This window comes from Bos grunniens, chromosome 10 (assembly GCF_055505025.1).
Source record: "Bos grunniens cultivar Pamir isolate PY7600 chromosome 10, Bosgru_T2T1.0, whole genome shotgun sequence".
NCBI classification, from domain to species: domain Eukaryota; kingdom Metazoa; phylum Chordata; class Mammalia; order Artiodactyla; family Bovidae; genus Bos; species Bos grunniens.
Window position 1 is genome coordinate 97,455,175 of NC_141174.1, and position 23,047 is coordinate 97,478,221.

The following is a 23,047-nucleotide window of genomic DNA, read 5'->3' on the forward strand; positions in this document are numbered from 1 at the left end:
TGGGCAGCTGAAAACAAGCCTACTTTCACAGAAGTGGTAAAAAAAGACTAGCATTGTTTTAGATAGAGAGTATTGGGACAGAAAAAGACCCTGATGCTGGGAAAGACTGTAAACAAAAGGAGAAGGGGGCAGCAGAGGATGAGATGGTTGGATGGCATCACTGACTCAACAGATGAGTTTGGGCAAATTTCAGGAGACAGTGGAGGACAGAGGAGCCTGGAGTGCTGTAGTTCATGGGGCTGCAAAGAGTTGGACACGACTTAGCAGCTGAACATCAACAACTAATAGGGACAAGAAATGTCTACTTGACTGGTCTGTAACTTCTGTTAAACTGAAACTTTTTCTCATTGCATTGAAGAAAAATTAAAACAAGATTTGAGGCCAGAAAGAAGAGGCACAGCTAATTTTGGCAGGTTCCAAAACAGTGATACATGGTTGTGTGATATGAACAGGCTACTTACTATATATATGATCCTATAAAGACATATTTGCTTGTGTACTTAATTGTACCAAAAAATCTAGAAATACACATACTCTAAAATGCTAACACTCTTGAGAGTCCCTTGGACTGCAAGGAGATCCAACCAGTCCATTCTGAAGGAGATCAGCCCTGGGATTTCTTTGGAAGGAATGATGCTAAAGCTGAAACTCCAGTACTTTGGCCACCTCATGCGAAGAGTTGACTCATTGGAAAAGACTGATGTTGGGAGGGATTGGGGGTAGGAGGAGAAGGGGACGACAGAGGATGAGATGGCTGAATGGCATCACTGACTTGATGGACATGAGTCTGGGTGAACTCCAAGAGCTGGTGATGGAAGGGAGGCCTGGTGTGCTGCGATTCATGGGGTCACGAAGAGTCGGACACGACTGAGTGACTGAACTGAACTGAACTGAGTGTCAATTAAACAAGGAGGTGATTAGACCGGGGTGGTTCTAATACATTAACAGTCTGCATGAGCAAAGTGAAACCTAAGCCTGAAATGCCTCAAGGTTAAGAAATCAAAACCTAAGACCAACCAACATACACAGCCAACCTGGCTTTCCCAAATAATGTAACTGCTTAAGCAACAGCCAGGGCTTCCCTGATAGCTCAGTTGGTAAAGAACCTGCCTGCAACGAGGGAGACCTGGGTTCGATCCCTGGGTTGGAAAGACCCACTGGAGGAGGCAAAGGCTACCCACTCCAGTATTCTGGCCTGGAGAATTCCATGGACTATGTAATCCATGGGGTCGCAAAGAGCAACTTTCATGCAATAGCCATTCACTTTCACTTTCAAGCAACTTTCATTTTTTTCACTTTCATCAGATAATTCCCTTGCTTTGCTTCTGCTTCTTCTCTATAAACGCCTTTCATTTAGCTTGCATCAGTGGAGTGCTCATAACCAGTTCTGGTTAGGTGCTGACCAATTTGAATCCATTTTTATGCAAATAAACTTAAAATGTTTAATGTACCTCAACTTATCTTTTAATACTAGACAATCTCTGAAATTGAGATGGCTTCTATTTATTTTCTTATTTGCTTTTTCTGATTTTTCTAAAATGAATGTATATTAATGTAAAATAGAAGTTATAAAAACACCGTGTGCCATGTATGGAAGGTATATATATGTAAGAGTTTCATTTTTCTATTAAGGAAAAGTTTTCTATTACAAATGCAACAACTTTATTCCTACTGCAACATTTTACAATAGAATCCTCCATTTTCTCAAAAAATTGCTACATGTAACATATAATGATTTGAGCAGTCATTTGGTCTAATGATCTCTGAGCAATCATTTTAAAAATAGAATTTTAAACATTTTAGCCATGTACCAAAACATACTTTAGAATATTGTGAACCCTAAGGCCTAAAAATAACAGGAGTCTTTGTAAGTGCAAATAGCATAAGATAGATAATAGAAAAAAGCAATAGAAAAGTAAAAAGAATTCTCTTAAAAATATCCAGGTTAAGTTCTTTATGCAAAATGAGTCAATATATGAAAGTAAATGACTTAGATGAGAAATGTGACCTAAAGGACTGGCTAATGGTAAATGTATTCTTCTGATGTTCACAAATAATAAAATGCATTTTTTTGTTATGTCTTCATTGTGGTAGTGTACATAACTAAATGCATTTGCCAAAACTCAGTAAAATGTATGCTTAAAGCTGCTGAATTTTAATGTATGTGAATTACATTTCAATGAAGCTTCTAAAAATCACAATTTTTTGTTAAAGTTTTCATATTTGCCAACAATTTTATTCGATGATTTAGCCATTCAAAACAATGTTATATTTTATCAACTTAACAGAGAAAAAAATCCATGTATAGTAGAAGTGGAATCTCTCATAAATTCCCTATCCCCAACAGCCAGTAACACTAAAGAATTCAGTCATTCTCCCTCGCTCTCACCTCCTTTCAATAGACCATCAAGTCCTATCAATTTACCTTCTTTCATCTCAGCTCTACTGCCTTAGTTCATTTCTTCCTGGACTACTGCAGTACACTTCTAATTGATTTCCTTGTCTTTACTCTCCCACCTACCAATCCACCACCCTTAAAGCAGAAAATTATTTTGTTTTGTCCCTCCCAAAATGAACAAACAAAGCAACAAGGCCAAAAAACACTCGTTTTAAGAAATTAAATTGGTTCAGAATGAAGTCCCAAATCCATGGGAGTAAAGGTACTTTAAAATTAGGTTTCCTGATCAATATCAAATCTTCCCCTCATAAAAAGCATGTATTTTATATTTCTGCCTGTAGAGTCATCCCCTCCTTTTCTGTCTGTGAAATATCTATGAACCCTTTAACCTTTTTTTCTAAAAAAAAAAAAAAAAAAATCCAGTTTAAATGTAATTTCCTTCATTCCCATCTCATCCTCTAGATGTGAATTCCTCTAGGTCAGGGTCTGAAGCTTCTTCACTAAACACAGTGCCTGGCTCATAGTAAACACAACTAATGAACTGAATAAAGGATTAAAAATAGCATTATTCACTAAATTTATTTTTACTTTGACAAATACAAATTAAAATTTTTCTAAGATAAAAATTTTAGAAAACTTGATAATACAGAAGCTGTACCTTGTCTACATGGAAAATTAAATCCAGTTCACAGACGTTTTCAAAACACTTGTCTAGTGTTTCCACAAATACCTAAAGAAAAGAAAAAAGGTTAAAAGCTTTTGAGAACTATACAAGTTCATTCAAATCTATTACCTACAAGGCAGACAATTTGTAACTGAGAACTAAAATGTCTAACTCCACTATCACATTTCTCTTTTTTAAAATGAAAACTGTATTAAGTACAAAAGGAATAATTATAGACTACTCTTCTAAACTAATTTTCAATATGGTAATAACCAAAATAAACTTCACTGAAAATTATTAAGAACCAGAAATTGTTAGCACCATTACTTACAAAACTACTGACAAATACTCAAATCAGGCTCCCTTTCTTCACATGAGGAAAAAAGAAAACCTGTCATAAGTGTCTGTCAAGCTGGACAGGCACGGTCCAAGTCTCAGCCACATCTAACAGAGCCAGCAGTTTTTAATTAGCGAAGCAGGATAAAAGATTATTAAAATTCAAACTCACGGACAGAGCACAGGCTTTTAGAATTAGACTGACCTGGACTCAAACTCTGGCTAGAATTCCTGTATGACCTTGTATGGGAAAAGGGTAACTCAGTAAGCCTGGCTTGGTCAACCCTACCCATTCCCCAAAATGGACTGCTTACAGACTAGTCTCTGACTAGTTCCTGGGACCCCAGCTCTGAGCCCTTGGAAGGTTCTGTCTGATAAGAGTATTTCTGCATGCCTGAGAACCTGGGCCACACTGTACCAGCATGACCAGACAGTTTATGCTGACAACGTGATTTACGATGAACACATTTTTTTCTCTCAGGTTCTGAAGCTTAAGTAGTTCAGTCACAGAGGTATCACACGCCTATGTGACTGACCCCTAATAAGCACCTAACACTGCCCAAAACACATCTACTAGCCAAAGTCACTACTATTTACCTGTTTGTTTAACATATATGATGATTACAAGTTAAAACAAAAATAGAAAATTCTAATTCTGCTAATAAACATTGATATAAAAGTAGGGAAATTATGTGGTTGCCAAAACTTTGGAATTTGCTTATAACTTAGAAAAAATGTTGTCAATATTTAAACCAGAGTAATACCAACTATTGATTATATTCTTTGCAGCCAAAGATGGCGAGACTCTATACAGTCAGCAAAACCAAGACCGGGAGCTGACTGTGGCTCAGATCATGAACCTTTATTGCCAAATTCAGACTTAAATTGAAGAAAGTAGGGAAAACCGCTAGACCATTCAGGTATGACCTAAATCAAATCCCTTATGACCATGCAGTGGAAGTGAGAAATAAATTTAAGGGACTAGATCTGATAGAGTGCCTGATGAACTATGGACGGAGGTTCGTGACATTGTACAGGAGACAGGGATCAAGACCATCCCCATGGAAAAGAAATACAAAAAGCAAAATGGCTGTTTGGGGATGCCTTACAAATAGCTGTGAAAAGAACAGAAGCAAAAAGCAAAGGAGAAAAGGAAAGATATAAACATCTGAATGCAGAGTTGCAAAGAATAGCAAGAAGAGATAAGAAAGCCTTCCTCAGTGATCAATGCAAAGAAATAGAAGAAAACAACAGAATGGGAAAGACTAGAGATCTCTTCAACAAAATTACAGATGTATGGCACAACCAATACAATATTGTAAAGTAAAAAAAATAAAAGAAAATCAGAGACACCAAGGGAACATTTCATGCAAAGATGGGCTTGATAAAGGACAGAAATGGTATGGACCTAACAGAAGCAGAAGATATTAAGAAGAGGTGGCAACAATACACAGAAGAACTGTACAAAAAAGATCTTCACGACCAAGATAATCACGATGGTGTAATCACTCACCTAGAGCCAGACATCCTGGAATGTGAAGTCAAGTAAGCCTTAGAGAGCATCACTACGAACAAAGCTAGTGGAGGTGATGGAATTCCAGTTGAGCTATTGCAAATCCTGAAAGATGATGCTGTGAAAGTGCTGCACTCAATAATGCCAGCAAATGTGGAAAACTCAGCAGTGGCCACAGGACTGGAAAAGGTCAGTTTTCATTCCAATCCCAAAGAAAGGCAATGCCAAAGAATGCTCAAACTACCGCACAATTGCACTCATCTCACATGCTAGTAAAGTAATGCTCAAAATTCTCCCAGCCAGGCTTCAGCAATACATGAACCGTGAACTTCCAGATGTTCAAGCTGGTTTTACAAAAGGCAGAGGAACCAGAGATCAAATTACCAACATCCACTGGATCATTGAAAAAGCAAGAGAGTTCCAGAAAAAATCTATTTCTGCTTTATTGACTATGCCAAAGCCTTGACTGTGTGGATCACAATAATCTGTGGAAAATTCTTCAAGAGATGGGAATACCAGACCATATGATCTGCCTCTTGAGAAACCTGTATGCAGGTTCAGGAAGCAACAGTTAGAACTGGACATGGAACAACAGACTGGTTCCAAATAGGAAAAAGAGTACGTCAAGGCTGCTTATTTAACTTATATGCAGAGTACATCATGAGAAACTCTGGGCTGGAAGAAGCACAAGCTGGAATCAAGATTGCTGGGAGAAATATCAATAACCTCAGATATGCAGATGACACCACCCTTGTGGCAGAAAGTGAAGAGGAACTAAAAAGCCTCTTGATGAAAGTGAAAGAGGAGAGTGAAAAAGTTGGCTTAAAGCTCAACATTCAGAAAACTAAGATCATGGCATCTGGTCACATCACTTCATGGGAAATAGATGGGGAGACAGCGGGAACAGTGTCAGATTTGACTTTTCTGGGCTCCAAAATCACTGCAGATGGTGACTGCAGCCATGAAATTAAAAGATGCTTACTCCTTGGAAGGAGGGTTATGACCAACCTAGATAGCATATTCAAAAGCAGAGACATTACTTGCCAACAAAAGTCTGTCTAGTCAAGGCTATGGTTTTTCTGTGGTCATGTATGGATGTGAGAGTTGGACTGTGAAGAAGGCTGAGTGCCGAAGAATTGATGCTTTTAACTGTGGTGTTGGAGAAGACTCTTGAGAGTCCCTTGGACTGCAAGGAGATCCAACCAGTCCATTCTAAAGGAGATCAGTCCTGGGTGGTGTTCTTTCGAAGGAATGATGCTAAAGCTGAAACTCCAGTACTTTGGCCACCTCATGCGAAGAGTTGACTCATTGGAAAAGACCCTGATGCTGGGAGGGATTGGGGGCAGGAGGAGAAGGGGATGCCAGAGGATGAGATGGCTAGATGGCATCACTGACTCGATGCACATGAGTTTGAGTGAACTCCGGGAGTTGGTGACGGACAGGGAGGCCTGGTGTGCTGCAATTCATGCGGTCGCAAAGAGTCAGACACGACTGAGCGACTGAACTGAACTGACTGAATACCACCTATGAAAAATGTAAATACTTTTTTTAAAAGTGTCTTGCAGCAAAATATCATTATAACTATATGCTCCTAACTTAGGAAAAGAATTTTTAAGATTTAAGGTGTTCAAAAGCTAAGTTTAGTTGAAAACTTAAAAACCTGTTTCAAAAAACTCTTCCTTAACTTTAAAGTTAGCAAGAATTACTTATAATTAGAATCGAAAGCCCCAAGGCAGATACATACTGTGAATCTGTTACATGGACAAGGTCAATACAAAACTAATAATCTACAAACTGAAATTAAGAAATTAAAAAAAAAAAACCAAGTTAATGGGCTTTGGGAACAGTAAAAAAATAATACAGTTGTTGCTGCATTGTATTTCACAAAGAGAAAGATAAAAAGTAAAAAACCAGAAGTGGCATGGTAAATGGCACCCGCTTGTGTTTCATTTTTAATGATAAAAGTTTAAAGTCAATTTCAAGGTAACTGTTATCTTCTAAGTAGCTACTCATTAATCTCTGGCCTTAGAAATTCAAAAGCTGGTGGGAGAAAAATTACTTTTAATTTACTAAGAATAATTTTTTTTAGGTTTTCCCACATTTTAATACTTATATAGCTTTCTAAAAATAAATATAAACATAAGATATTCAGAAAAATGCCACATTCACATATAAACTGAGTCTCCCTTACCAGTGCCCTTCTAACAACAAAACTTCCTTGGGTCTCCTCTCTCTTTAATTACAAACTTATATGCCTGGGTCTGTATTTCTTGGGCTCTAAAATCACAGCAGATGTTGACTGCAGCCATGAAATCAGAAGAAGAAGAACAAGTCTGCTTCTTGGCAGGAAAGCTATGACAAACCTAGACAGTGTTGTGAAAGCAGAAACGTTACTCTGTAGACAAAGGTCTGTATAGTCAAGGCTATGGTTTTCCCAGTAATCACAAACAATTGTAATAGCTGGACGGTAAAGAAGACCGAGCGCCAAAGAAATGATGCCTTCAAACTATGGTTTTGGAGAAGACTCTTGAGAGTCCCATGGACAGCAAGGAGATCAAACTAGTCAATCTTAAGGGAAATCAACACTGAATATTCATTGGAAGGACTGATATTGAAGCTGAAGCTCCAGTATTTTGGTCATCTGATGCAAACTGTTGACTCATTTGAAAAGTCACTGATGCTGGGAAAGATTGAGGGCAGAAGGAGAAGAGGGTGTCAGAGGATGAGATGGCTAGATGGCATCACCGATGCTGTGGACATGAACTTGGGCAAATTTAGGAAGATGGTGAGGGACAGAGAGGCCTGGCGTGCTGCAGTCCATGGGGTTGCAAAGAGTCGGACACGACTAGGTGACTGAACAACAACAATAATGCCTGGGTCACAAAGGGTAACAGGAATCTATCACAAGCTTAGTACCTAAGAGTGCTTAGTACGCTACTAAAATTACAGCTTAGCCTCTAACAATGAAAACCAGGGCAAGTTATTCAACTCCAAGCCTCATTTGGGCATAATAATGGTGCCTATGCCACAGAGTTGTTTTAATGATTAAAAGAATAAATATAAAGGGCTTAGAACAGTATCTCACCAAAAAAAGTATTCGATATATGTTAGTAAGGATTAAAATATGATATACAGATGCAGAAATAAAAATGTGCACTAGGTAAAATAAATGTCATGAAAATTTCCTTAAGCAGTATCACTGATTTGGCAGGCCCTTCTTTAGACTATCTAGGTAAAAATATAAAGAATTTCTAGGCTTACGGACTTTTGCTAAATTTCAGGAGGAACCAATCCTACTGTTTCTAATCTATAATATTAAATAAAATACATAAGTGTTAAATACATACATAAATATGACATACATAAATATCATGAAAATTTCCTTAGGCAGTATCACTGATTTGGCAGGCCCTTCTTTAGACTATCTAGGTAAAAATATAAAGAATTTCTAGGCTTACGGACTTCTGCTAAATTTCAGGAGAAACCAATCCTATTGTTTCTAATCTATAATATTAAATAAAATACGTAAGTGTTAAAATACATAAGTGTCATGTTATAAGACAAGAAATGCCTTAAACCCAAGAATACAGGGCATAAATTTTAAAATATGCCGAGATCAAAAAAATAATAATTTTGTTCAGTCAGCAGCGAGATGTTCTAGAGAAACATTGGCTTAGTTCAAATAAAGAATCAAAAAACATCAATAAAAATTGTACTAACAAAGCTAGGGAAGACAGACTGAACTTAAAATCTGACCAATTACCCTTGAAGAACAACTATGAATACAGGTGCACATAAGATCCAGACTATAGAAAGTATGATGTTTAAAGTACGTAAATAGCACTTGAGTCAGCATATGACTGGATTCTGGAGTGGACTTCCACTAGAGCTGACCTAGATACTAACACGTCAATGATTATAGATATTTTTTCTATCAGTAAAAATGAGACATTTATTGTGCATTTACCATGTAGCAGTTAATTGAGACAAATTAAACTCTTGACTTCAATATGAAAAAACTGAGTTGATGAAAGGGCTGTTTTCTGTATTCATGTCATAATGATTCTTTAAGAATTCTTAAAGAACTCAGTGATTCTTACTGTGTGATTAGTTTCTATTTTTTTAAATAAAAATGAAAAAAAATTAAAGGCTAAGGATGATAATAGCACACAGTGGTAAAGAATCCACCTGCAAAGAAGGAAATGGAGGATACAAAACGCGGGTTTGATCCTGGGTTGGGAAGATCTGCTGGAGGAGGAAATGGCAGCCCACTGTAGCATTCCTGCCCTGGAGAGTCCCATGGACAGAGGAGCTTGGCGGGCTACAGCCCATGGGGTCGCAAAGAGTCGGACACAACTGGTATTTTTAAAATATGTATTTACTTATTGGCTGCGTCAGGACTTAGTTGTGGCCCACGGGCCTAGCTGTCTGGCAGCATGTGGGATCTTTTCAGTTCCCTGACCAGGTATCAAATCGGTAACCCCCGCATTGGAAGGCAAATTCTTAACCACTCGACCACCAGGGAAGTCCCTACAACTGGTATTTTGAGCACTGACCTAAAACAAAATACAATGAATAAAAACCTTAGCTTTTCCTTATAGAATATCAACTAGTAAATATAAAAATCATGAAAAAAATCACCATTTGGCAAACACCACAATAATTCAGGCAGGAATCATCAAAAGATGCTAAAAACTGATGAGCAAATTATGATTAGAAAAAATATTATTTATATACTATCAAAATTATTCTCCATAAGATAATTCTAAGCACAAAGAGGCAAGAGAAGTAGGTAAATCTGGCAGGCACTTTATCACAAGTAATGGGACAAAATGACATCATGAATATCCTCATATGATGCATTTGAGAAGGACATAACATTACTTGTGATATTCAAAAATATATAACCCAAATTTAAGCATTAAGAAACATCATATCCAAACTGAGGAATACTCTGTGAAATAACTGGCTAGTACTCTTCAAAGGATCAAGGTACAAAAGACATGAAATGAATGGAAGACAAAGGTGAAGAACTATTACAGAGTGAAGGAGACTTAGAAGACAGAAAAACTAACACAATACATGACCTTAACTGTACACTTAACAAGAAAAATTACATTAATGGCACAGCTGGCAAATTTTGAATACACTCTGCAGATATTAGTATTTTATAAATGTAAATTTCCTGATATTAATTACCTACTTGAAATTATGGAACATGTTAAATTTGAAGAATCTGGATGAAGATATGGTATTGAAAATTCTTTGTATTGTATTAATATTTACCACTCTTTTAAGTCTAAAATAATTTCAACATGAAAAGTTTTTTTTTAATTTTAAAGAAAAAAATTTTTGAAAAACCAAGATGAAAAGGTACTCTTCTCTTGTATATCCAATCCCCTCTGAAATCTACCATTCTATGCCGACAAAGAAATCACATTATTTCAAGGAAAAATACTAACATAAGCTGAGTTTTTCTTTCAATCCTACTGTGAAGGGGAAAAAAATAAATTTTAACTTCTAGCTCTAAAATTCTGACTTTACATACTTGAGTTCTTCACCACTATAAAGTAATAACAATGTGTCTGCTACATTCCGGGCCCTGGGCTGACTACTTTATGTACACTAGCTCCAATTCTTATCACAATGCTGGCAAGGCAGGTATGGATATTAGCATCTACAGACAAGAAAATTTGGGATGGATAAGACTAAGTAATTTACTCAAAGTTACAGAACTGTTAGATGACATAACCAATACTTAAGTCCATACCATCAAACTCCAAAGACCAACTTGACACTATAATGCCTCCCAAGGGGACTGCTGAGAGGTCAATAAAACATGTAAATTAGAATAGGGAAAGGGAAAGAGAAGTCGCTCAGTCGTGTCCAACTCTTTGCAACCCTAGCACGCTCCTCTGTCCAAGGGCTTTTCCAGGCAAGGGTACTGGAGTGGGTTGCCATTTCCTTCTCCATAGACTAGGGAGCATCATCAAATTTGACACCTGGATTTATCATGAAAAAACAGCAATGGTAATAACTGAAAAATGCATTACTTCAATTATTATATTGAAGTAATTTCAATATTTCAACAATGAAAATAAGACAGGAAAAGGATTTTAGGAATGCTGAATCACCCTAACAGTGTTGATTCAAATTGTTTACAGAACTATTTTTTGGTTTCCTACATACATAAAAAACAAGTCTTATTAAAAACAGAAATTTCTAATACTCTGGTAACACAGTCTAGTGCAACAAGTAGAATTTTCCTAAAATGATCCTGGGTGTGCCTGGATCACTGTGGATTGCTCAGAAAAGAAACAAATCGTGCCAAATCGTGCCATGGTTCCCACTTTCTCCAGCAGGAGGAACTGCACCAGAATTTATCTCTGTCTGGAACCAGGGGCTTATCCTTCTCAGTCCCCAACAGGGAAGCTGCAACTTCCCACAGTCCTCAAGAGCTGGTCAGTTAGGCTTCCCAGACAATTCTTAAAAATAGGTGGCACCTCAACATGTACAGCTCAAAGCTTAAGTAATGTATATGCCACCCTATGGACTAGGATACTTTCAATGAAGCTGATCTTTGTAATAAGAGAACAATGATGTGGTGGAAGGTGTGAGCCCTCCGTTGGCACACTATTCCATGTGTAGTGGTATCTACATCAGCACAGCTTCCTATACGATAGTGCAAAGACCAGAGAATCTTCAGCTGAGTGTTCTTGGCTTATGTGAAAGTTGCTCAGTCATGTCCGACTCTTTGCGACCCCATGGACTGTAGTCCATGGAATTCTCCAGGCCAGAATACTGGAGTGGGTAGCCTTTCCCTTCTCCAGGGCATCTTCCCATCCCAGGGATTGAACCCAGGTCTCCTGCATTACAGGTGGATTCTTAACCAGCTGAGCCACAAGGGAAACCCTCTTGGCTTAAAGCATGTATTTATGAGGATAGTGTATAAAGTATTATTCATTAATACACAAACTGAATTGGGTAAAGAAGTCTTATTTTTCTTTTTCATTTTTACAAGAATTTGGCCTTTTTTTTTATCCTATATGGTCTTAGATGAAGTCTTAGGAGGAATTCTGCTTTGTGATAGAGTTATGTGGCTTAGAGGGATAGGCTTATGCCCAAGAATTCCTCCTAAGACTTCATCTAAGACCATATAGAATAAAAAGAAGCCCAAATTCTTGTAAAAATGAAAAAGAAAAATTAGACTTCTTTACCAAATTCAGTTTGTGTGTTAATGAATAATACTTTATACACTATCCTCATAAATACATGCTTTAATGATAATGTCAGCTAAAAAAATTGACTGCTATAAGTCAGTCATTTAGCAACAGGCTTCACGTACACTATATATTTTTTAATGCTTGCACCTATTCTATGCGCTATTGTTATTATTATTATTACCCCCATTTTGCAGACAAGCAAAATCAGGGTTAAAGAGGTTAAATAACTTGCCCAAAGTACAAGCAGGGCCTGAATGGTTTTAATCGCCACTAGCGTGCTTTAATTGACTGATATTTCTAACAACTCATAAGGTCTATAGGAAGTATACTGAAATAGGCATACTTTACAACTGAAAAAAATTCAAGGTCTGTAAGCATTAAATGACTTGCTCACTATCATATTAAATTAACCTTAATAGCAATAAGTAAGATAACTTCACAAAAGTCTGTGTAACAGTACTACATATATATAATGCTATATATAGATGCTACATATATAAGAACTCTAGTTTATATACATATTCTAACACCAAGGTCAAAACATATCCTTCTAAATTTAGAGAAAAGTTTAGCAGTTTATTCTCCATTTCTTTCTAACTATAACTGAACAAGATTGACACTGAATAACTGCTACATGTGACATCATGCAGCAGAAAGCTGTTACAAAATTTGGAATGACTGAGTAAACTTCTATGCCTCCATTATCAGCGTGGCATACTAAATTAATTGAGGACACTGTGCTTATAAATAACTCACACAACCAACATGAATATTTAATGGAGTCCTATTCTCACTCTGTGTAAATATTTCAACACTTCCAATGAAGATATGCTACAACAGAAAGGACTTCAAAAGGGCTAGCTTACAACTCTGAAACTGGATTATACTGCAGTCACTATCACACTAAAATCGCACGCACAAGAAAGAAAAAAAGGCCATCTTTTCCCTCTAACAAAGAATTAAAAGAAAATAGAAGCTGATTATTCAGCTTGCTGGCATGCTCGTATAAATCTCACAAGGAAGGTACTAACAAGTCCTTCTTTCGGATTTTACATAAGATAAACAGTCAAATTTGACACAGCACACTGGTGCCTTAGAAACACAAAATCTTTGCATGAAAGTACTAATATGAGTGGCCAATGAGCATTTGAATTGTATCATTTTTAATATTCAAAAAACCACAATGAAACATGTATTTAGTCATCACATACCGATGTTGATTAAGTTTTCTTGACCCATTCTCTAACAAAAATATAAAACCAAGAGGTTTTGATCTAAACTCTCTTGATTTATATAATTTTCCACTTTTACTTGTATTACACTTGCCTTTCTCAAAACTAGAGGATGAACAAGGCCAGAAAATCAGTTCTAAATAAGCTTTGAAAGGCTGTTTGTTTCATGAGACAGAAGCAGAAACAATAAGCTACTCCCTTCCATTTTGTTTACTCAATCAATTTTTTTTAATGACTAACTTGTGCATACTCAGCAGTCCCTCTTCTTTAAAGATCTGTAATAACCACAGGGGCAAGACAGTAACTACAGAACTTCCAACATGTTCACAGGAGTTGATAGAACCTATCTCTGTAAGGCAAATTATACAAAGTTTCTTTTTTTGTGACATAATAGATCAACATGTAATAACTCAATAGGATCTTCTTATAAAAACAGCTCAAGTCTACATTAGAAATGGAAAGATAACACAATTCTCCTGAAATTCTTTTCTCTGTATTTTATTTAGGATCAAGACATATTACCAACATTTCAAATAGTCATGGCTAAGAAGTTTTGCAAAACACAAGACACAGTTTCCACTTTTCATAAATACATGATAGACTTCAGATATGACAAAGGATATTTGGTTTTTAATTCCCATCCAAGCAGTAACAACCATGCTGTCATATCCATTAAGATCAGCAATAATATCAAAATAGTAATCAATGATGGATGAACAATACAGGTAGGAAGATCAGAAAGTACAAAGGTTGTAAGGTAAAAGCATAACCTGGTGTATCTGAGGAACACAGAGGCCAGGGTGGGTGAAGCAAAGGGGAAAACACTAGAAAATGGAGATGAGTAATAAGGCATGGGGAAGAGAGTCAGATTATGTGATTCATGGGTCATTTATAAGGAATTTGGCTTTTACTGTGAGTGAGAGGGGAAGCCACTGAGAATTCAATATGGAAGAGTGTAAAACACAACATATTTGAACACTATCACCCTGGCTGTTCTACTAAGAAAGGGCAAAAAGGAAAAGACAGTGGAAGCAGGAAGACCAGTCAGAAAACTACTGAAATAACCCAAGCAAGAGCTGATGGTGGCATGGACCATGTAGAAGCAGTGCAGAGTGGATTCTGTATACTCCAGAGTTTTTGCCAGAGAAGATATGAGAGAGATCAAGAAACTAAAATGAAGCAACTCAAGTAGGAGGCTGCAAACCAGACAAGCATGGTGTCCTGGAAGCCAAGTGAAGAAGATATTTCATGAAGAAGAGAGTGCCAAATAATCTTGATCTAAAGGAGGGCTGAGAAGCACCTTTAAAGTTAGCAATAGCGGAGCTGAAAAACCTGATTGGGACGTGTTCAAGAAAGATGGGAGAAGGAAAATTTAAGACACTGCATATAGAAAACATTTTTAAAGTGTTTTGCTATAAGGAGAGGGAAAGAAATAAGGCAGTGGCTAGAGAAGAAAGGAGGGACAGGATTTTTAAGATGGAAGAACATATTAACACATTATAGACTAGTGCGAATAATCTAGAAGAGAAGAAAAAATGATACAGAAGAGAGAAACATGCCAGAGCAATGAGGAGGAAGTAGACTAGTTTATATGGCACCCCACTCTAGTACTCGTGCCTGGAAAATCCCATGGAAGGAGGAGCCTGGTGGGCTGCAGTCCATGGGGTCGCGAAGAGTCAGACATGACTGAGCGACTTCACTTTTACTTTTCACTTTCATGCATTGGAGAAGGACATGGCAACCCACTCCAGTGTTCTTCCCTGGAGAATCCCAGGGATGGCGGAGCCTGGTGGGCTGCCGTCTATGCGGTCACACACAGTTGGACACAACTGAAGCGACTTAGCAGCAGCAGCAGCAGCAGACTAGTATATAAGTGGGGGAGCTGGCCTTAGCTAGGAGCAAAGTTCACTCATCTCTTACAGAAAGGACAGAATGCAAGGATGCAAATACAGAGTCTGTGGAAGTTCCCTTCTGGTTGCCTAACAAACTAGGAAGCTATATGCTGGAGAAGTGCTAGAGGTTTGAGAAAGGAGGAGAATGTATCAGCCATTGTCTAGGAGTGTGGGAGAGTGAAATGACCGGGGAAATATAATATGATTACTGGCTAGCATTAAGGACTCCCTAAGGTCTGGGACCATGAATTTAAAGTGAGGCCAGCATGTATGGTTATCTTTTTTTTCTCAGATGTGTGGGTATAGGCAAAAAGCTGAGTATATGCGAGCCTCTGACTATCAGGATTGACCATGGAATTTAAGCTGGGCAAGGAAGTTAGACATCAGGAGGACCAGGGACAGTGAGAAAAAGATAGATTTAAAAGAGAAGATCCCAAAGATCCACTGAAAAGACAAAAAACACAGGAAGAGAATACAGGATCCTAAAAATATCTATTTTTCTAAAATTGCCATTTATTTATTAATAAACATTGAATAGTTTAGAATATATAACTATAGCTAGAAAACTGTCAATAAATATTTTTATCCTAAAAAAAAAAAAAAAAAAACCAACCAAAGAAAAGGACTGAGGGTCCCAGTAGGCTCAAAGAACCACTGGAGTAACAGAAACTGTGATATCAAAAGATAAGAGATGGTAGCAGAGAGTGGAAACAGTGAGGGACCGAAGTCTGGATAAACACAAGGTCTAGAAGTGAGTACTGGAGTGGGATAACAGGCAAAATTCATTGGAGAAGAGGAATTTCAGTTTGAAGATACCAGTGTACTGAATGAATTGCCCACATGAATGTGGGAATACCTAAGAATTATAATACAAGCAGTACTGGAGTGAATGTCACGGGACTAAGAACTAGTATCTGCTGGAGACAATTCTCCATGGGTCTTCCATTCCTCTACATCATGTGAACAAAGGTACTAACTACCTTTATTGTGGATTAACTTTCCAAGCAAACTTGTATAGCCAACCGCCTTGGAAAATAGTGTTTCCCTCCAAAGCAAAGGGTACTTTTCCTTTGCTTGGAAGACATTCTCTTCCTCTAGGACCTGGGCAGACATGCTTAGTGTCTGTTACGAAAAGACACCTTATCGAGTCACACTTTAGGAACTGGGACTTGAGTAACCAGTGAAAGCAAATGCTGTCACTCCGGCTACTGCTTTTGCTGTTAGTAATAAAGTCCTTTGTTTCGACACCAGAAACACCACTCCCCTCCCTCCATCTTTTGTTAGCATCCATGAAACCGTGGTAGTTTTAGCTTGCAGGTAGAGTAAAATCTCAGACCACGGAAAGTTTCTGACAAAATCTCCCATGAATAGGGAGTGAGAGGTTACTGCAGTGGGTAGAAAGGATGGGTAGAAAGAGGTATGGTTTGAGAACATGAGATAAAGTCTGGAGATGTTTTAGAAGAGAAAAAGGTCTAGAAAAAGAAATGAAAAGCAAAGAGAACACCCTTCAGGCTCAATGAAGTGAAGAAAAGAGGAGAGAAAACTACTGTTTGAGAAGGTGGCAGGTATTATCATCAGGGAAGCCAGATTTAACTGACAGCAAAAAGATGGAAGGCAATATTAACAGAAGAGGCTGAAGGAATTTGCTGATAACTGACCTTGAGTTTACAGGGACACTGAGGCAGACTTGCAGGAGACAGGAAGGGGCAGGTTTGGGTTAGATCTGGATACATGTGGTAAAGGGCTTCCTCTGGTGACTTACGTGAACAGGAAAACGGGCACAAAGACGTTAGCTGTCGTCAGTTCCCATCAGGTTAAACCAGTCTGTGTGTTTCTACATCCCCCACCCTTCTTTTACACACTCAACATCTACTATGGGATACTTTATTTCTTACCAAACAAAACATCACTATAGAAAATTTAAGAACACAGAAGTTTTATAAAACAAAAATGCCAAAGTTGTTGTTTAAGATAGTAAGAGGCAAGTGTTAACTTACTTGAATTAGATCTAAAATGCCAAGTTCACTTTCTGAAGAATCCACACAGAAGACAAAATATAATGTTGCATAATGTCTATAAATCAGTTTGTTGTCAGATCCTCCGATTAATCTAAATGACAAAACAAAACAATTGGAATGTTATAGAAACAAACTGAAAAACATTTTCGTTAACTCAAGCAAACTGATCATTTTTTTAAAAACTTTCTATAAAATGAAGGTATCAAGTGAACTAGATGGCTGTTATCTTCAGAGAAGTCAAGTAAAAGATGCCAGTGCTTAATCTCAGTTCATTCACTCAGTTATTCACTGAGTACTCACTATGTGTCAGGCACTGAGCGTGGGTAAGCAGCAATGAACAAATAAGAGAAAGTGGAACTAAGTAAGTGGAAGGAACTACTTAGAGAATCAAAACAGGACAACGGCACACCGACAGATTTGCTACTTTCTGATTGGGAGTTAAAAGAGTTGATATTTAGGCTGACATTTAATGATAAGAAAAATTTAGAGATGAGCATTTCAGACATAAGCAAACTAATAAAAAAGCAAATTAATCAAGAATGAAATATCTATACTCAATAAAGAAAAAGAAAGCTTCAATCAATGAAAGATAAGCACATGATTAGGCCAGAGAAGTAGGCAGAAATGAGTCCATAGTGCATTTTTAAGTGCTTACTAGATTTAATCCCATAGGTCACAGTAAGTTACATAGCTTGAGATTGATTATCAACTAGGAAAAAAAAAAAAAAGGACATTTCTTCTTCAGTTTTGGACAGACTTACTATCAAGTTCTTCTCCAAAAGCACATTTTGTTTTGGAGTAGAAGAGCTAAGACATATTCAATTCTTTTGCCAAAAACTTTTTTTTACTGATTGGAGTTTCAGCATTTTAAAAATACAGAATCATTATAAACACCTTTTATTTTTCTAAATATAGTTTAGCTATTCCATAGTTAAGTTTACAAAAATCAAAGCTAAACATAATGAGAGCTAACTGAACATTCAAAGATGACATAGGAAAATAACAACTATTTCTTTTCTTTGGCCTCACCTTGAGGCTTGTGGGGTCTCAGTTCCGCAACTAGGGATCAAACCCATGCCCCCTGCACATGCACCTCCAGGGAAGCCCTTATTTCTTACTCAGTAAAAGTAATACTAAATTCACAAGTTTGTAGAAACAACTTCCTTAAGTATATACTCATTTATTATTTTATATCTTTTAATACCAAAAATGAAAATTATCTTGGACAAGAATGAAAACGCCTACTATCTAGACAAGACACGCAATGTAAAGGCTCCCTGCGTGTGTACTTGCACTGTCCTTGCATGTGACCCTTGGAAAGGACAAAGAGCACAAAGAGCAGGCCTCCTCCTGGCTCTGCAGTGTAGCCATTTACCTTACGTTTCTGCCTGGCTCTGCTGTAAAAGAAGACCGAATATTTAAAAAGTATATGTTTTAAAATGGCAATTAAAGTTATTGAAAGAAAATAAAAAATTAATATAAATACATTTTATTATAATTTCATCTTTAAGCTATATAGTACAATACTGATTCAAATTCTTGTATAGAATGTAACACACAATACAAAAAGCACAGAATTCTAGAAATCCTTAGTCCAAATATCTCATTTAACGTAAGAGGAGAAAACTGAGGTACAAAGAATTTTAGTGACCTAACCAATAAAACCAGCTTGTTAGTAACAACACTAGGATTAAATCAGATGTGCAGCCCCATTTCTGAGGCAATATTTACTTTCTACTTTTTATAAGGCTGAAAAGAATAATCACAAATTCAAGTCTTACTTTCTGGTTCAAACAGTGCCCTGGTTAGACCAATCAATTTCTTGCACATGTACTGCAGGCAGTACACTGTGCTGGGTGATAAACTTCCTACGAGATTAGAAGATCAAGAGACTGAATAAAGGGAAATGATGGTACTGGCAAACCCAAGTCAACTACAGAAGTTTAAGCAAGATAAGTGAAGTTCAATTAAAATACAAAAACAGAAAGCAGGCACATCTATTGAAATTGGAGGCCTCAAGTTAACAGCAAAAAATCATATGTGTGTATTTGCAAATTTAAGTGCAACATGATATAACCTTTTAAGAAATGCAAGTAAACTTTCTACATGATAAAAAGTAATTTATGGTCAGGTATGAATGAATTCTCTATTATGAAAACTATTCTTTATAATATACATCATCTACCTTAACAATACAGAAAAGTGTAGGTTTCTCTGACTAATTTCTAATTATTCACAGTGAAGTTCAGTTAAAGTTGAGTTTTTTTGAATTGTCAGTGAGGAAATATCCTGGTAAGAAATTAAACATATAAGCATGGAAGGGAACATCTATGAAACCATTTGAGAACAAACTGTTTTCATGAAACCCATTAATTTAAATTTATAACAGTTGGAAAACTAATTATATGCAATTTTATTTATTCATTTTAAAAATAGAAAAGTCTGTTATCTGAATTTGAACTTATTTTATCTAGACACATACATACATAATATATGAAAAGCAGACTTCAGAACTGTTCATAATATAAAATAAAATATACTATCTAAATTTTTATGAAAGCAAGTTCATTCACCCTAAGGAGTACTCTGTAGTCATTAAAAAGAATGAGATTGCTCTAGACGGGTTTATATGCAAAGCTTTTCAAAATATAAGTGCAACATGATAAGCAAAATACATGTGTGATCCCATAAGTAAAACTTTTTAATGTTATACTTGTATGTGCTGTGTTTAGTCGCTGAGTAGTGTCCAACCCTTTGTGACCCCATGGAGTGTAGCCCGCCAGGCTCCTCTGTCCATGGGGTTTCTCCAGGCAAGAATACTGGAGTGGGTTGCCATGCCCTCCCTCCAGGGATCTTCCCAGCCCAGAGACTGAACCCAGGTCACTCACATTGCAGGTGGATTCTTTACCATCTGAGCCACCAGGGAAGCCCAAGAATACTGGAGTGGGTAGCCTATCCCTTCTCCAGGGGATCTTCCCGACCCAGGAATTCAACCAGGGTCTCCTGCATTGCAGGCAGATTCTTTACCAGCTGAACTACCAGGGAAGCCTTACATTTTTATATGTTAGTGCAAAACTAATTTTCTAGAAGGATACACAAGAAACCAGGAAGAAGGACTAAAGTTGGAGGAGGAAGACTTGGTTTATGTTTTATATTTCTGTTTGAATTTCTGCCATATGAACATATTACCTTTATATAAAATGCCTTTATAAAAATTTTAAAAGAAAATGATTAAGTATCTTAAAATTATTTAAGTTAGATTTATAGCTAATATAAGAGGCAATTAATTCCCCTGATCCAATTAATCAAATTAGGAAATTTTACAATAAAACAATTAAACAGTGATACTCTACTCATACAGTCAAAGATTAGAAATGTCCATGAAATGCTTTACTTACAATCCTCCTTCTAGGAAATTACAAACATTTTCATCTCTCTTAGATACCAAATGGAATGTCTCCCTGATGATTTGCTGTTGTGTATCTTCACTCTGAGAAAGAATAATTCATATATGTTAGAGTCCAATTTCTAGGTTTAACAGTTTTATAAGAATTTGAAAATAAAAGACAGTAATCTGTCTGGGAAATCCATTTAAAAGTATAGTCCTTGGAGAACTAACCTATTATATCTTAATAGAAACAAAACCCAACATTTCAAAATTAAAAAAAAAAAAGCAAAAACATAACAAAAAAGCAGCACTTAATATTTTCCAGTAAAACAAAACTTATTTCTCAGCTTCAAAAACCAACAAGAAAAATATAAGACACATGAATTATAGACACTGGTAACAGGGATACTAGATATCAACTAGTCAAAGTACATTGTACAAGTGGGTAAACTGAAACAAAGAGATAGTGTTATAAACAATTCATGGAGCTAATCTATATTTTAATAGAAGAGAGAACAGAAGTTTGGTGCTCTCAATTAAGTAAGTTTCAGTGCAAACTGAGGTAAGAGTTTATCTAGCTTACTTATCTTTATGTAAGCACAGCTTAAAACCAAGAATTGACTCAACAAATATTTACTAAATTCACCAAGCAATTCATATCCCAGTAAAAAAAGAATCAACTTCTCAAACACTGCAATATAAAACTGGGCAAAATCATGAACAAGAAATTTCCCAGGAAAGAATACATGATGGTCCATAAACAAATGAGAAGCTGCTGCTGCTGCTGAGTCGCTCAGCCGTGTCCGACTCTAGCGACCCCATGGACTGCAGCCCAGCAGGCTCCTCCGTCCCCGGGATTTTCTAGGCAAGAGTACTGGAGTGGGGTGCCATTGCCTTCTCCAGAAAAGATGCTAAACCTCATTAGTTATGAAGTGAAATACAAATTAAAGCAACAGTGAAATAACTCGACATGTACCGTATGGGCAAAAATATAAAAGTATGACAATATCAAATGTTGAAAAAGATACGGAGCCAAAGAAATTCTCGTGCTACCAGGGGAAAGGTTAATGGTATAACCACTCGGGCAAGAAGTTTTACAATTCAGCACTCTACTCTTAGGCACAATGCTAACCCATATGAAACCATTGTTTCTGAAAGTCAAAAACAGTAGAATATTGACAACTACATATACATAATAAATTCTTAACCTGTATACCAAGAAACACATAGAAGAATGTTCATAAAGGCACCATACCACAATGACAACAAAAAAAGCTGAAAACAACCCAAATGTTCACCAATCACGTAAGTTACAGTATGCTTATATAATGGAATCCTATAAGTAGTAAAAATTAAGCAAATTATACCCACCAATATGAATGATTCTCAAAAAATGAATGTGGAAAAATGGAGTTACCAGAGCTCATGTTGCTATTTTTAAAAAATACCACAAACAGATGACTTAACTAACAGAAAGAAATGTATTTTCTCACAATTCTGGGGGCTAGAGGTTCAAGACTGAGGTGCCAGGATAGCTGGTTTCTGGTGAGTGGCATCTTTTTGGCTTGAAGACAACCACCTGCTGTTGCATTCGTACATATCCTTATGGGGAGAAACGGCAAGAATAGGCTCTCTGGTATCTCTTCTGGTAAGGGCACTAATCACATCATGAGGGCCCCGTGGTCATCATCTCATCTAAACCTAATTAAGTTCCATAGTCCTAACCCCAAATCAAATTGAGGGTTTGCACTTCAACAAGTACATGTAGGGGTACACAATTCAGTCTACAGTAGGGGAGAAAAGCGAGTACCAGAATAATATGAATCACTCCGTTAGTATAAAATTCAAAAACATGAAAAACTAAACACTATGTCTGACAAAAATTTGGGGCTGATAAAAATAAAACTATAAAGAAAATCATGGAAATGATGAACAGATTTCAAAGGCCTATTTTCATAGGAAGAAACACAACTGTCATTCATAGATGAAAAGATTTTCCACACAGAAAATCTAACATAATTTACACAGAAGTGATACAATTAATAAACAGTTATAATAAGAACACAAAGACATTACATAAAAGTCCTACTGCCATTCTAAACTTCTGCAAGAATGAGTTGCAAAATGTAATTTTAAAAAGAACCATGAAAAACCATGCATCGCCTAAGAGTAAAGGAAACAAAATAATTGCAAGAAAAAATGTAAAACTTTACTGGAAAAAGTTAAAGAAGATCTAAGTAAATGAAAATATGTATAATGTTTACAGAGTGAATGATCCAATATTATACAAATGCTCAAACTCCCCAAAATGCTCCAAAGACTTAAGGTAATTCTAACCAAAATTTCAACATGGGTGTGGGAGATAAACTTGAAAACCTGATTA

The 23,047-nt window shown here is 36.7% G+C and overlaps 1 protein-coding gene across 5 annotated transcripts in view; it reads right to left on the reverse strand.

Annotated features, from left to right (window-relative positions):
- AP3S1 (adaptor related protein complex 3 subunit sigma 1) overlaps positions 1 to 23,047 on the reverse strand; it is a 76,860-nt gene that overhangs the window by 24,188 nt on the left and 29,625 nt on the right. For all 5 annotated transcript variants that reach the window (XM_086323251.1, XM_086323249.1, XM_086323253.1 and 2 more), the window contains exons 2-4: positions 20,675 to 20,766; positions 17,256 to 17,367; positions 3,057 to 3,128 (exon numbers count right to left, since the gene is read on the reverse strand). In XM_086323251.1, the coding sequence (XP_086179377.1) occupies positions 3,057 to 3,128; positions 17,256 to 17,367; positions 20,675 to 20,766 (276 nt within the window). The remainder of the gene's footprint in view (positions 1 to 3,056; positions 3,129 to 17,255; positions 17,368 to 20,674; positions 20,767 to 23,047) is intronic.